This window comes from Sordaria macrospora, chromosome 7, assembly GCF_033870435.1.
Source record: "Sordaria macrospora chromosome 7, complete sequence".
Classification (NCBI taxonomy): domain Eukaryota; kingdom Fungi; phylum Ascomycota; class Sordariomycetes; order Sordariales; family Sordariaceae; genus Sordaria; species Sordaria macrospora.
The window spans coordinates 2,797,278-2,812,369 of NC_089377.1; the positions used below are offsets into that span (position 1 = coordinate 2,797,278).

The 15,092-nt window shown below is 54.4% G+C and overlaps 6 protein-coding genes and 1 non-coding gene across 7 annotated transcripts; 1 reads left to right on the forward strand and 6 right to left on the reverse strand.

The window, feature by feature from the left end:
• Nucleotides 1-37: 37 nt before the first annotated feature.
• On the forward strand, nt 38-1,493 carry SMAC4_06278 (uncharacterized protein; the record flags this gene model as incomplete). The annotated part of the gene is made up of 2 exons (XM_066090428.1): nt 38-398; nt 475-1,493. The coding sequence occupies 2 exons, from the start codon at nt 38-40 to the stop codon at nt 1,239-1,241; spliced, it is 1,128 nt and encodes a 375-aa protein (XP_065947802.1). The 3' UTR covers nt 1,242-1,493.
• An 8-nt stretch (nt 1,494-1,501) lies between these two features.
• On the reverse strand, nt 1,502-6,471 carry SMAC4_06277 (uncharacterized protein; the record flags this gene model as incomplete). The annotated part of the gene is made up of 2 exons (XM_066090427.1): nt 1,502-1,703; nt 2,177-6,471. 2 exons carry the CDS (start codon nt 6,469-6,471, stop codon nt 1,502-1,504), a joined length of 4,497 nt encoding a protein of 1,498 aa, XP_065947803.1.
• Nucleotides 6,472-6,686: 215 nt separating this feature from the next.
• Nucleotides 6,687-8,567, reverse strand: SMAC4_06276 (uncharacterized protein). Its single transcript, XM_024655810.2, has 3 exons — nt 8,435-8,567; nt 8,101-8,344; nt 6,687-8,024 (listed from the first exon to the last, which is right to left on the reverse strand). Exons 1-3 carry the CDS (start codon nt 8,552-8,554, stop codon nt 7,471-7,473), a joined length of 918 nt encoding a protein of 305 aa, XP_024511638.1. The 5' UTR covers nt 8,555-8,567; the 3' UTR covers nt 6,687-7,470.
• Nucleotides 8,568-9,090: 523 nt separating this feature from the next.
• Nucleotides 9,091-9,861, reverse strand: SMAC4_06275 (uncharacterized protein; the record flags this gene model as incomplete). The annotated part of the gene is made up of 1 exon (XM_003345826.1): nt 9,091-9,861. One exon carries the CDS (start codon nt 9,859-9,861, stop codon nt 9,091-9,093), a length of 771 nt encoding a protein of 256 aa, XP_003345874.1.
• Nucleotides 9,862-10,637: 776 nt separating this feature from the next.
• Nucleotides 10,638-10,711, reverse strand: SMAC4_14116. Its single transcript has one exon. It is a non-coding gene; the product is annotated as a tRNA-Asn (tRNA).
• A 279-nt stretch (nt 10,712-10,990) lies between these two features.
• Nucleotides 10,991-11,953, reverse strand: SMAC4_06274 (uncharacterized protein; the record flags this gene model as incomplete). Its single annotated transcript, XM_066090426.1, has 2 exons — nt 10,991-11,388; nt 11,446-11,953. 2 exons carry the CDS (start codon nt 11,951-11,953, stop codon nt 10,991-10,993), a joined length of 906 nt encoding a protein of 301 aa, XP_065947804.1.
• Nucleotides 11,954-12,829: 876 nt separating this feature from the next.
• SMAC4_14117 (uncharacterized protein) lies at nt 12,830-13,449 on the reverse strand (the record flags this gene model as incomplete). The annotated part of the gene is made up of 2 exons (XM_003345825.2): nt 12,830-12,973; nt 13,036-13,449. The coding sequence occupies 2 exons, from the start codon at nt 13,447-13,449 to the stop codon at nt 12,830-12,832; spliced, it is 558 nt and encodes a 185-aa protein (XP_003345873.2).
• Between the last annotated feature and the right edge of the window lie 1,643 nt (nt 13,450-15,092).

Here is a 15,092-nt window from a genome sequence, read left to right on the forward strand (position 1 = left end):
TTCTCGTGAAACCACCACTCCTCGATTCAAACCAACCATGTCTTCTACCGACGACGTCAAGCAGGCTCGCAGCCGTGTCTTTTTTGACATCACTATCGGGGGCAAGGAAGCCGGCCGTATTACTTTCGAGCTTTACAATGACATTGTGCCCAAGACGGCCGAGAACTTCCGCGCCTTGTGCACCGGCGAGAAGGGCGTTGGCAAGTTGGGCAAGCCGCTACACTACAAGGGCTCCACGTTCCACCGTGTTATCAAGCAGTTCATGATCCAGGGTGGTGACTTCACCGCTGGAAACGGCACCGGTGGCGAGTCCATCTACGGCGCCAAGTTCGAGGACGAGAACTTCCAGTTGAAGCACGACCGTCCATTCCTTCTGTCCATGGCCAACGCTGGTCCCGGTACGTTGCATGTGTCATTTCACTGTCGGCCGTTATTTGGTGCTTCCAACCTCTTGCTAACGCGCATGTTCTGCAGGCACGAACGGCTCCCAGTTCTTCGTCACCACCGTTCCTACCCCACATCTTGATGGCAAGCACGTCGTCTTTGGCGAGGTGCTGAGCGGCAAGTCAGTCGTCAGACAGATTGAGAACCTGAAGACCCAGAACGACAAGCCCACCAAGGAGGCCGTCATTGCCGACTGCGGCGAGCTTAGCGGCGATGCAGCTGTGAGCGCCGACACTAAGACTGCCGACGCCTACGGCGACGAATACGAGGACTTCCCCGAGGACGAAGCCACCGACGGCCAGCCCCTCTCTGCCTCCAAGATTCTCAAGATTGCGACCGACTGCAAGGATTTTGGCAACAAGGCCTTCAAGGCCGGCGACCTCCCCGTGGCCCTCGACAAGTATCAGAAGGGTCTGCGCTACCTGAACGAGGATCCCGAGCTTGACAATGAGCCGGCTGATACAAAGGCAAAGTTGGACGCCCTGCGCGTCTCGCTCAACAGCAACGCGGCTCTCATGAACATGAAGCTGAGCGCTTGGGATGAGTGCGTCCGCAGCGCCGACAGCGCGCTTGCTGTTGCCGCCATCTCAGACAAGGACAAGGCCAAGGCTCTCTACCGCAGGGGTTACGCCCAGGTGCGCATGAAGGACGAGGACAGCGCCTTGACGAGTCTGGAGGAGGCCAAGAAGATTGCGCCTGAAGATGCCGCCATTCTCAATGAGCTGGCGGCTGTCAAGAAGGCTGCCGCGGCTAGATTGGCCAAGGAGAAGGCCGCCTTCAAGAAGTTCTTTTCTTGATCAAGTTGTTCTTACGAGGACTTGCAGTTTATTCTACGTTTGTGTCATAGTTAAGGTGCTCCTCGAGTTAGGGGGTATCTGCGAAAGGAGTTATCGGCATTGAGCGGGTTGGGTTCAAGGTCCAATTACATACAATATCTAATGATATCCACATTGGCGTTTGGGGAGTTCAAGCTGTGTCAAGGTTGGAACATGGGCTCTCAAGCGAGTGTTTCGACCGGTCACTGGAGTCTTGATAGCCTCATGGAATAGAATGTGTTTTAGGCCACTTTCGCCGCTTTTGTAGACACTGTCGTTTTCTTGCGAGACGGACCAAAGTAGGCAATCCCCTCCCCTCGATTGAGGTCTGGAGACATTAGTACGTATTCGGCGGTTGGTGCTGCCGGATGGTCCGCCAGATCGATAGCAAGCATGCTCTCAAGAGATAGGTCATCATCATCATCGTCGTTGTCATCATCGTCGCTAAGTACAAGAACCAAAATGCTAATCATGAGATTATAGGGAGAAAAAGAGAGAAAAATGAGCGCTCGGTCTGTTACGCTCTCTGAGGACTCGCATTCCATATCGCGTGGGCATAAATCGTCAATGTATGCCCCTGTATCCAAGAGCTGTCGTGCGCCCTTCCATACCCGGGTATCCATGGCCTTCGAAAGCAGCCATGGTTCAACGACCGTTGGTGCTTTTGAATCGAGTTGTTTTAAATCCCTTTCTCGTGCCAGTGTTGGCGGACAGCAGACTGATGGCGATCCCCTTGGGATTTACCTGAAGCAGTTTTGGCGTCTTTGCTTGAATGCTTTTCTTTGCTGTTTTTCTCTCGTTCCGCGCCTCGATGCTTTTCTTTGCCTTCTTTCTCTCGATCTGTCCCTCGATCCCGCTCTCGATCGTTCTCTCTACCTGCAGCAGTGGCAGAAGATGACGATGATACTACTGCCGACGTGCTGCCTGCTTCAGGCAGCATTAGCCCCGTGATGAATCCGGTGCTGCTTCCCGTACCGAGCTCGGGTGAAGCCGTCCTTGTCTTACGGATGAACCCTGTAAGGAATTTCCGTGGCGCCTGCATTCCATTGCGCAACCCCTTCACAGTCCCGCCCGACATGGACGACAGCTGCTCGCTGCTCTTGGAACCTTGCCGTATCGCGCTCGAGGCGTTCCGTATGTCCCTACAACTAATGCTTGTGCTGCTACTGCCGCCGCCTCCCATAACAGGCCCATCTACCTCGCTACCTGAGGAGCCAGGCGTCATGCTCTCACCGTCTACCCAAAAGGTCCCAGTCGCGTTGTTGCGCGCAGACATGCCAAGGACATCACCATAGCTCAGGTTGTCCAGAGCATCGGAAAGACGAAGCCGTTCATCCGGTGGCTTGGTGGTAGTTTCACCAGCGCTTCGACGGGTCTCCATCTGCGAGAAGCAGTGCGTTGCGCGTTGGTGGAGCGTCGTGCATAGACGATGGAACTGAAGCAGGTCGCCTTCGCAGTTGGAAGCGTCCCAGTCTGACTCGGGATGGATTTTAGCCCATAGCTTGACCAAAGCCGCAAAGTTGCGCGCATGATCGACCAGGTACGGGAGCGAAGGAAACCCCTCACGAGCGAGGGGTGACAGGCGTCCCAGAATCGTCAGGGGCGTCGAGTAGGGAGCAGGCACGGCGGTACTGGTTTTCTCGGCCGGAATGGCGCACACGGCGTCAGCAAAATCCTTGAATGGCTGGCGCTGCCTGTGGAGGAACTCGGTCATTGGCTCCATCCATGCCTCCTTCTTGGTGTCCCTATTCAGGTTGGTGAGGTTGGCTAGAGCTTGGATGCTCTTGGCGATGAGAGTCAGGGTGCGTTGTGCGCGCGGTTTGGGGTGGTCGCGCAGGAGGCCGAAGAGCTTCGGATTAAGGATAGCTGGGCAGATGAAACGCAGGAAGAGAAACCCGGACACCGAAGTATAAACAGTGGCAGCGGTTCTATGATAGTGGCCATAGCGATCCTCTGCAACAGCCCGTATATATTTCAGGACGTGACGAATTTCGGGCGGCAGGCGGTTTGCGGACGATGCGATACAGCGCCACACAGCGCCAGTATGCTCAATGAGCTTCGCCCAATGCTGCTGTATATCGTCACCGTTCTGTACTCTACTCGGATCAACCTCACAGTCAAGGTCGAGCTCGTTGATCTCACGGATCTTTTCTGCCAGAGTCTCTTCCAAATACTCTTTGCCTAAGCGTCGCATGTACAACTCAAAGGCCTGCGTCAACAACGAGTTTCCTCTAAACAGCAAGCTCGCCTCGCCCGGGAGCGTCCTTTGCATTTGTACAAGTGTAGACCGTTTGTCGTCAGAGGAGATTGAGTCACTGGACATCAGCCGCTGGTTGAACCGCGGTCTCTTGCTCGCAGTTTGGCTCCCTATCGCGTCAATCTCTTCCTCTACCAAGGTCACCAGCCACTCTGTTGCCTTTCCAGAGACCTGGAATATATTGACGAATAGTTCTGCGAGCTTCCGTAGGTTTCCAGGCATCACCTCGGCTATCTGTGTCGTCAGCCCCGATGTAAAGCGATGCAGGAGCTCTGAGAGAGGCTGATATTCTTTGGAGTGCAAGACTATGAACTCTTCGTGATGCACCTTGAGAAGCATTGTTCCAATCGACTGCTGTCGTGCGTCAAACACCTGGAGCCACTGCTCGTGGTCTTTTCCGCGCTGTAGGAGGTGCAAGGGTATGTCGACAGCGCCGCACAGCACCTCGCTCAGCTGGCCGGCTTTCGGCAAGCCAAGAGTGGCCTGAAGCTGGTGGCTAAAACTTTCAGTGGTGCCGACGATCCGTTTCAGAACCACCGATAAGTAAGGTAAGGAGGGAGGAAGGTCGGTAAACTCGCAATCCTCTCGCCAGAAAGGGTTCTTGGTATTGGATTTGGCTGATGTGCGGCCTCGAACTTCGCCATCCAGTATGACCTCGGCGAAGTAATTCCCGACGACAGGGTCCAGCTCTGCAGTATTTTTGCCTTGGCGCTCCATCATGCTTCCTTCCTGAGAAAAGGTCCTGCTCCGTAGCCTTGCCTCGGTGACCCTAACTTTGATCGTTTTTTCGACTCTGAAAACTTCTCCTTTGGGTGCCGAGTTGAGGTTGGTGACCTCGTACACATGGCCTCGGCTTGTTGGATCAAGCCCGTATATATCAGGTACGGCAAACGCTCTGAGAAGGGCAAACCAAGCCTCAAAGAGAACCCTTGACTCCATGGATATGTACACTGGGCGCAAAATTGACAGTTGAGTGGAGGTAGGAGAGTAGATGGGGAAGATACCTATACAGTAGTTTTCGTTGAGCACCGTCTTATCGAGCTGCTGTATAGCTGACCTGGACAACTGAGACAACTCGATCATGGCCAGAAGCGAGACGTCATGCTCTGCCATGAGTTTGAGTTCGCCGTTGTCGGATAGTATGCAGGAAACACGTTTCCAGGCCATGTGTGGTATTCGCAAATCTCGCGCTGAGGGACGCTTGACGATGGCCCGCGGGGAGGTAGCCAAACCTTTATCCCAGAGCATAACTCTGCCCACCTTGATGACGGTAGCCTCTCGCAGGCCGGAAGAGGAGGCCCGACGCTGCATCTCGCTCCTGAGCGGCGGCAGAGCAACGCTACTCCCTGATCTTGTGATGGTATTCTTGGTCCCGGAAGGCCGCAGCTGCTGCCAACACAGCAGGGCAGCAAGCCACAGATCATACTCTTCTGCCGCTGAAGGGCGCAAGATGATGCTGAGATTGAGATGCGGGCTGGTAATCTCCAGCGATGGCCGGCCGCCTCTCTCCATCCGACTGAGGGGAAGCACACGGCACCCACGCAGATCCGGCATAAGGAGGGAGTGAGAACAAGAGCCACCCTCTCCCGAGTCGCTCACCAAGCTCCCCTTCTCCTCGTCTATGTAGCATGTACCACCGTACCATGGGCCACCAATTTCTTTGAGATATTGAGCCTCGCCGCGCATCCTACCGCACAGGTTCTTCATCAACAGCAAGACTTTGTTGGCATCTCGCGTAGGGACGGGCAACGGCAAAGAATCAACTGAGGGCTGGGGCGATGATAATGGAGAGGAATGGTGAGAGGTGGCAGACTTCTTGGTAAGCCGGGTCCTCGTCGTTGATGACTTCCTCTCCTTGTGTCCAGACGCGGCTGCTATGTGGTGAGTGTCTTGCGGTCCATACGAGTTGAAGTGCGGTTGAAGCAGAGGCCTCGAGTCATCTACCACAGCCACTGAGCCGGACGATGAGACGGAGCCGACGCGGTGGCGATTCTCAATAACAAGTTGCTGGCGGAACGCACTGTCCAACGTATGGGTCCTGGGGCGGAAATTTGACAAGGACGGCCGTGACGGTGGACTTGACGAGGCGCTGTCGATAGAGCCCCCCATACCCTCTCCGAACACCATGCCCTGGCGTCGCGTGGGGAGGCTAGACGGAGTTGCTGCTACGGGACCAGACGGATTTCCAGATGAACTGCCAGCCGGGACGGGTGCGGGCGCCGTCTTGCTCACAACAGGGCCGCCAGCACCGGGGGTGGACCGTGGCGAGGTTTCGGGAGAGATGGAGGGAAATGCGCCTGGCCGGTGTGGCAGGGCTGCGGTGTTCGCCTTGCCGCTTTTTGCAGACATATTGAACGTAACTTCAGCCGGCTCCGGTGTGACGGCTCTGACAGTGGCGGCGGGGCGGGCGGCGGAACGGAAGTTACCATTACCGGTGCCGTTGTCGGTGGATGTAGATCTAGATGTAGATATGGCTGCTGTTGCTGTGGGTTTGGGTGAAGGTGAAGAAGAAGAAGAGAAAGGTGAAAGTGAGGATGAGCTAGCTGGCATTTTGGCCGAAGCAGGCAGAGAGTCGGACTGGACAGCAAGAGGGAGGGTCGTGGCCTTGACCGTGGCCTTGACCGTGATCGTCGTGGCCGTGTCCTGCGCTGTGTTCGGGACCGAGCGGTCAGGTACCGGAAGCGGCGCGGTGACTCCGCCGTCAGGGGAGGATGCTGAGACGTCCGCGGGGGCGGAAGCGGGGGCGGAGACGGAGGCGGAGACGGAGGTGTGGTCATGGCTATGGCTACGGCCACGGTCGCGGTCACGGTCACGGTCACGGTCACTGGAGTCAGGTAGGCCGCCGGGACCTGGTTGGCTCCCTAGAGGTATACCGTCACCACTACCGCCACCGCTACCGCTACCACTGCCGCTGACTGCAGCACTTCCCGGCACAAACAATTGCCTCCCTTCCATTGATGCCGCAACCGTGGTTCCCACGAACAAGGCCCGGCCGGGAAACATGAGTGCAATGCAGACGAAGGGGGATTCCACGGCGCAACCATCTGGATTAGGACAGCGGCGCCGGCTTAGTCTTGCTCCACTGTTCAGGTCCAAGCCCCTTGAAAAGACGGAACTTGGAGGAGGACGTCGACAGCGACGTCGGCGGCGGGAATGGACCGCGGGTGGTCAAATACGGCCTCTATTTTCGCCTTGCCTCACTCAGGTCCTCCTGTTCAAAATCTCAGGTTCCGCCGTCGAGGCGCGTGGCACGACTATGGTAGGTTGTTTGTCGTGAAGGGTCCGGTGGAAATCTGAAAGTCTAATCTCGGCCTGGGGTACCGAGTGAAGCAGCTTCAGGGGGTTAGGGGCAGGTCGGAGCGGGATTATGCATGTACTTAGTTAGTTCTAGTGGGCAGTAGGTACAAAATTAACGAGAGCCTACGTAGGTAGGCAGTAACGAGGGCGACCTCAGCAGCGACGTCAACGGAAAACACTCGGCAACTAAAGCTAATGACGGTCACCAGGTCCGACCTCGAGATGGGAGTCTAGTGTAGTGTAAGTTAGTTGCGTGCTTAGGCAATCGGATCGGGAAATGAATGGCAGATATGATAGCTATCTAACAAACCAAAACATCCTTTCACATCGGCAAGCTGACAGTCATGCCCTACGGGAGGCGGAAGTAGACGTTAAAAATAACAACAACAAAAAGCTGACAGTCAAAAAATACTGTCACCCCCAACAGTGCAGTAAATATGGGTGGGAAGTGACAGTATTTTTTGTCCATCACTGTACCTCAGCAGCATGGACTTGTCCACTGTGCACCCTGTAGGTAAGGTAGCCAGCCATCCACATGGACAACTAGAACAACCAACAGCATCATACAAAAACCCCGAAACGGCTTTGAGGGCGGGGGAACAAACAAAGCGCACTTCCAACTGTTCCTTCAAACAACCTGGGCCAACCTTTCCCAACTTAGAATCCTTCTCCCGCCATGATGGTGCGACCACCTCCATACCATAGCGTCCCGTCTCGCACTTCAAGCCCTTTCTCCTGACCGACAACCCACTCCCCCGTGAACTCGCCGTCGACAGAGTCCCACACTTGAGTCTCCAGCCATTTGTTGATAGCCTCAATCGCCTGGATCCAGCTTTGCCGGGCCTGATGCGTCGCGTGGTCGTCTTGGCCGAGATATCGCCCGAGCGTGATGTGCGCGCTAGGAACCACGTACCGAGACCCGATCTCGACCCCAGTCTTCTTCACTGCCTCGAACAGGTCTCTGCGGAGATGGTGGTACGTGTACCCGTCATCCTCCTCGGCTGCCGGGACGAACGACACGGCAATGGCCGAGAGGTCATAGGATATCATGGGTCTTACCAACCGGGCCCGGTGTGTAAACGTCAGGTTCGTCAAAGACGGTATCGCCATCCGTATCGACGACACGAGGCTCCCAATCTCATCTGAGGTCCGTGAGTGCGCCAGCTCAAGTGCCGTCATGTGCATACAGTGCGTGGGCATGAGCCACAAATCTACGTTACACACAGTCAGTCATTCCACGGTACGCGCAGGTACGGGGCAAGCAGCAAGGGAGAGTGGTTGACAAACTGGGGGCCACCTTCTGGAGGAGGGATTGCAAATGGGAAGCCAGTTTCAATATGTGCTCCGGTGGTCTTGCCCAGAATACAAGACAGTGCCGTGGGTCTCGGAACCCAGGCTCGACTGATGGTTTCTCGAGCCGTAATAAAACGGGATCGATAATGAGTTCTGAAAAGTCGGCTGACAAGAATTGTTGTCGCTGTTGGAGGTTCCGTGTCACTCGATGAGTGGCATACAACGACTGTATCTCGGCCTAGACGTAGAGAGCAGATTGGTGAGCAGGGCTTCAAGTCCTCGCAATTTTCTCCTGGCGTGGAAGGAGAGCATCGGCCGAGGCACCTACGGGATGATCATTGCAGGCTTGTATGAGGGTATCGTACGGGTTGTCTCCCGGCCTGGCCTTAATACCAGAGAGATCCTCCAACTTGTTTCTTGCATCGACTGATTCGATCACGGGCTTCATTGTGTGTTTGCTGAGGACGAAAAGGGCCGGAGCAGATGTTGAGTACAGCTTTTTCAGCCGAGGGCGCAGACTTGACGGTGAGTACGTATGTACGGTGTCGAAACCTATGCCACCTCTTTCAGTGGTTGATATTGTTTGATTGTCTAGAAGGGCAACCCGACATGTGTCAAAAATATTATTGGGCACTCCTTCCAAATTTGGCCATTCAGCTATTCAGACGCACAACCCTTTTTAAGTAAGGTTGATTATTATAAAATACCCCAGCAGCATGCACCTTCCGCGAAACACCGAGACACAGAGGGGCCTTACCACCCCGCCAATTCTATGCATTTCGAACTCCCTAGTACGGCAATCGGTTTAACCATGAGGCTGGTGCTGGTTACCAGCCGCCATGTGTAGGCCATCCATCACCGAACAACTCCAGACAGCAGGTCAAATGAAGCAAGCCATGCCATAGTGATCGCACCGCCAGTCAACCCGGTAGTTACATGAAACCTTCAACGCAACGCAATTCCCAACGGCAATTCGCCCTCCGGTCATAGTTTACTCGCTATCGACTGAGGCGGCAGGCGAACTGTGACAGTGGATGAGCCAAAGAAAACCTCCTGACAATCTTCCACGGCAACCTCATTGGCGTGCTGGAAAACGAAGAAATCAATCGCCTTGTCGGCTGGGCCAAGGGCCACCATTGGGGAGTGCCACGTGCCTGCCCCGTAGGTTACAGCCTGGTCCGTAGTGGCGATGAAAGCACGCAGGCCCTTCAGGTCGGGTAGTCCTCGACCCGGCAACTCTCGATTAACCATCGCCCCAGCAGGCCGCGAGGAGGGAACTGGCAGCTGTTGGTCTTTGGCACTCGGCGAGAGGCTCGGAGCGACAACGACCAAGTACCGACTTTGGGAATCGGCGTGGAGCGGGACAAATGTTTGGCTGGTGAACGGATGGCGCTCGAGAACGGTGACTGGGAAGATTTCACACTCAACTCCGGCTTCGAGTCGCCGAGGGAGCGCCCGTGATGCACACACAAACATGTTGGAAACGGTCACTCCGGTCCGGCCGCTCGGCGCCTGGTCGTAGAGGTTTTCCATCCGTGACACGTGCTGGTACTTGATTGCCGTTCCCTGGTTGGCGACAATGGCATCGAAGGGCATGCCTGCCGTGTCGTTGGCCTTTGCAGCCATGGCAGGGTGAAGGTCAGGTCGTGGGTTCGCAACCACATCACCAAATGGTTTAAACGCCTCCAGTTCAAATGGTACCGCATCAACCGCCATGTCCAGTCCGTTCAGCTTTATCTTGACAGGGGTAGCCATTGCTTTGTCGTTGGCAGCCTGCGCCCTTCTGTAGTTATGAGGACGTTGATTCACAGTCCTTGGGATGATGGTGTCGTCGTTTGACGGGATAACTAAAAGCAGGGAGATATGGTTTCTTCTAAACAGGTGGAAGAGGTAGACAAGTAAGTCGGGGAATGAATAAAGTGTCTCTCGGTGCGAGTGATTGAATGGGTAATTGCGCCTGATAAGGAAGTATGAAATGGTGGTATTTGCCGTGGTATTTGGTAATCTATAGGTAATGATAGGAGACTCGGCTTACACAGCACAGGTGACTGGGCGGCCATGTGGAGATAGGGAAGTCGGATGCAAATACACCGAGGTTGGTTGCAACGACTTGATAGGGACCGAATCAGTGGGTTTTAGCTCGACTCCTAGATGCTACCCAAGGGCCACATCAAGAATCAGTTTCGTTAGTCTTCATAGGTAAGGGACTGTCTGGTAAACTATGACATCTCGAAAGTGTAATTTACTTTAAGAAGAGACAGGTGCGCGGGGAAGACAAACACCGCAATAATGGTGCTTTCGCAATTGGGGAGCGGGGGAAGTTATGAGGGGAGAGGGAAAACCCCGACAGCCTAACGAAGAAGAAAAACGGTACAGCTGGGAATCAGACAACCGAGGAGGGAAGAAAGGAGAAGGGGCCATGAAGAAGAACAAAGAAAAGAAAAAAAAGAAAAGGATCTCGAGTGTGAGTTATAAAAGGAAAAGGTAAAGATTGGATGAAATCCAAAAAGAACTTCTATGTCAATCAAACACTCCTTCGGTAAGGATCGAACTTACAGCCTCCAGATTAACAGTCTGACGCGCTAGCCAATTGCGCCACGAAGGATTTTTGATGATTACACAAGCTTAACCCTGTACTTAAGAACCTTGGATATAATGCTCAGGACACCTTCCATGCTCGACCAGCCGACGGACGACTTCGGAAAAGGACACACGCACTGCGGGTATAATACATAAAACACAAATAACTGTTCACCAATCGAAAGTTGACATTTTCTTCCATGTACAGATTTTCGAGTTTTCATGTCGAATACACTCCAGGATATCTGAGATGCTCACGGTACGCCCCGTCAAGCATCTTGGTTGAACATCACGCACTTGCATGCTAGATGCCATCCTCGTCGTCACCCTCTAACCAGATCTCATGCCCATCACCCTCCCATACGAATAAACTAGCCAGGAACCCGAGTATGGCCATTCCGCTCAAGCCCCACCATACGGCTCCAACGACTCCCATATTTAGGCCAAGCCCATACAGGAAGCCACAGAGCATGGGCCCCAAAGTCCTGGCAAAACTGCTAACGCTTTGCCCGATGCCGTGTACCGTCCCTAGCACACTTGGATGCGGAGTGCAGTTGTTGACTAGAATGGTCTGTGTTGGCAACGCAAACGTGCGTCCAACGACCTGAAGGGCGAGCACTCCAGCAATGGCCATCCACACCGCGATTCCGTCTTTGGGGCTTGGTGGCGGCGAGGAGCTCGGCACCAAGCTTAGATATGGCACTAGAAAGTAGGCAAAGGGGAAAAACAGGAGGAAGAAGCGCCAGCTCCTGACCGTACCCAACCGTGCAGAAAGCCGCGGGTAAAGTCCGAGCTGAAGGCCGATCCCAATAACACCGAGAATAGCCATGGCCATGCCCACCTCACGGGGTTGTAGGCCTAAGCCCCCGGTAAAGATGAAAGGGAGATTCCGCAGCAAGGCATTTGGAGATGCTGCGGTTCTGGTTGGGTCGTACATGGGCGTGGAAAGGAAGACGAACCACAGCGAGTTGAAGGTACCAACGTGAAAGGCAAGGAGGAAGTTTGCAACCAGTGTGAAGCTGACGTTTCGCGTAAAGATACGTCGGAAAGGGAGACGCTGGGTGTATCGTCTCCGACCCTGTTTTTGCTTCCCAGGACCATTGCAAGTCGGCTTGCCTGAGGATTTGTTTTCCTCCACGGTAGGACTTAGTTCGAGTTCAGCACTTGAGTCTGTCGATGCCAGTGGTGCATAGAACGCCTTTGCGTCACCGCGAGAAAAACATCTCCGGAGCTTCTGCCCCAGTTCCAAGCCCCTGTCTTGCACCATTGCACGCGAGTCCAGTGTCTAAGTGACGGAGAGGTATGAGTAAGCATGGCATCACAGAAATAAGGGTTGGGAGCCAAGATAACATGATTAGCATGAGATAAACTTGCCTCTTCCAAGAACAACCAGACGGAGACCATGGCGAAAAAGAGAAAAACTGCCGAGAGTATGTTGGGGGCAGCATACGGAAAGTGCCTAAAGAAGCCAACTTTGCCAAACGTGTCAGGGTAGGTCCCCGCAGGGTCAGAGAGAAGCCCGCCGAGTATGGGACCAATAATAATGCCAATGTTGAAAGTCATTGGGAGTAGCAGAAAGGCCCTGGACTGGTATCTGTCGCATTGATTAATATGGTGGAACCCAACGGGAAATCGTTGGTGGACAGGAGGACTGAAGTCCTTGACTACCTAAAGAGGTCAACTTACTTCTTCTCCCTGACGATTTCACTAATCCTACAAGCAAGAGATGTCAGCACAGGATCCGCAGGCTTGCATGTAAGGAGGCATAATAGCTCATCCGGGCCAATCTTATTCTACTCACATGGTTCTGAGAACGCCTATGTTTCCGTTCGTGATTCCGCCTAATGACCGGAAGAGAAGGGCTTCCCAAAAAGATGTTGAGAAACCGAACCCGACGCAAGACAGCACTGTGCCGAATAAATTTAGCACAAGCAGGGAGACACGGACATAAGTGTTACTGGAGGATGGCAAGATCAGTTGAAGCAGAGATCAGAAACTTACTTGTACCCCCGAGTCCGATCAAAAGCACAGTTTTGCGGCCACACCGATGAGAGTCGGCAACTCGCCCCCACAGCATGGCAGTGAAGAATTGAGCAGCCGTAAAGCTGGCACTTGGAATCAGAGAATCAGCAACGGGAACCGCTTACATATCGCTACGGCATTCCGGAGCATATTTGCTGATATCGGTGGATGGGAGAGTGACCCACTGAAGGATTCCAGCCTGGCTGGAAATGGTCGAGTCAGGAAGGTCGGCATTGAACCACTTCAGCTGGTAGAACATATAGGACTAGACATAGCCAACTATCAGCGCTGGAAGAATCGCAGCATAATGAAATTCGGAGAGCCTACCTGGAGAGAGGTCTGGACAAGCGGTTCACTCAACCTCGCGAGAGTGATGACAATAAGCTGGTCCTTCCGGGGCAGGTCCCCCCATGAGACAGCCTTCGCGCCGGTGACATGTCGCTGAGGTGCAGACTCGATGGTTCTCTCGGTTGCCGAGCCCGTAGCCACGCCGGACATTGTGACGGGAGCGCCTCCGGACCCATGCCCATGATTCAGTAATGATTCACGATGGTCAAGATTGGTGATCAAAGACAGCCTCCCCGTTCCGGCCTCTGCCTCCGCCGCGTTAACACCCGCACCCGCATCCGCAAGACAGGAACCAAAGTCAGGTGCGGCATCGTGGGGCCCAGGGACATCCGGATATGGAGAACCAGAGCGGTTGACTCCACCTGGCTCCCCAGCTTCGGGCCCATAAACCATCTGGACCGGGCGGGAAGATTACAGGAAGTAGCCGCTGTGGAGAGTGCACGAGTCGGGTCCCGTCAGATCAGCTGGGTACTGTACGGCGTAGGAAGAGAGTCAGGGACCTGCCGCGGGATCACAGATCGGGGTCCCAGAGTCGGGGTAGTATCGTCGAGACTGACTTGTTGTCGGTTAACGGCCAACCCACGTCCAATCCAAGGTGCTGGGTAAGGTAGCCGTGAAAGTTGAGCGGGAACAGGGTGGAAGCTTCGGGGGTCCGCTTCACACTTGGACGGTCAACCAGGGAGATTGAACATGCAAAGAATAGCGAGACCAGTGGGCAGCCGATACGGACTGTGTAGATGGATAAACACAATGGGACAGAAAACGCACAACAGACGCCACCTATTTCCAGAGCTACGTGCCGCCAACGGATTCTCCTCACCAACTACAAATACAGTAGCATCCTGGCACCGCGTAACGCCACTGGCAGTCACGGATAAGATATACACAAGGCGCTATCAACATGGACGTACGGTAGGAAAACTCTTTAGGGGCGGTGGTCCTCCCAAACAACGACAAGACAGCCATGCGGGCCATGGCAAAAACACCATACTGACGAGGCCGTAGGAAGTGACTGACTGTTCGGTTGCGTCACCGGATGATCTCTCATCCCCCCGCTTCCCCCACAGCATCGGTGCCGCAACGGCTTCCTTCTACCTGCTTCGGGCTAGTCACTGTCCCACCCCCAACTAACCCTCTGAGCCTCCTCATTCGCGGATCAGCTCCAGCCCTCGGCGGGAAGATGCGATGTTGACAGACCCAGGCGGGAATAAAGATTCGGCCGGATTGTTTGGGGCCTCACAAGTAGCCGATGATCCGGTAGGGGCCATGGCCGGGCGGCGCACGGGAGCTGGAATCGCATTGTGCTGGGACTCCTGGCCAGGACGCGTCTCTTTCAGCACAGGCAGGAGCAAGAAGAGGAAGATTCCTGATCAAAGGCGAAAGAGAGAAATGGTGAAACAAAAGCACGGGGATTGTCCGTCATAGCCCAAGTGGCGGCGGCGGCGTCTTGTTGGGTTGAGGACGTGGACTGAAACGGCGCTGTCATGCTACCTAGGTTTACATAGCTACTGCGCAGACTGTAGAGGTACCTAGGCAGAGTGCTAGTGGAGACATCGAGCACATGTACATAGGTACGTGGATAGCTAGACACGCACGTGGTAGGCTTGTTAGCATACCTACCTGCTGGTCTCCCACGTAACCGGTTGTTAGTGCATATGTTCTTGAGGTGTTTGTTGTTGTTTGGGGAATTGTAGCAGTGTTAGTTAATAGCTAAAACCTTTGGAAGAGAAATAATACGTACCGTGTGTATCAAAGCGCGAGGGGGGTTTAACCCACCACTTACTCCCTAACCAAGGCCCAGCGCAAATCTCCGCGTTTTGCGCGTCTCCGAAATCTGTCCGGGTTTGAGCCGCATCAGATAAGCGGGGTCCCTCCAACTGTGTGCACTTTCCCGTCGCTCCCTTCCCTCGCCTGTACACTGCCTGCGCTGCTTTTCCCAGTACTCCACCACCGCATCTATAAGAGCACCAAGAAAGTTTATCGAGAAAGCCACACGATATTGATAGATAGGTAGGTAGGTAGATGTCTACTGCGTA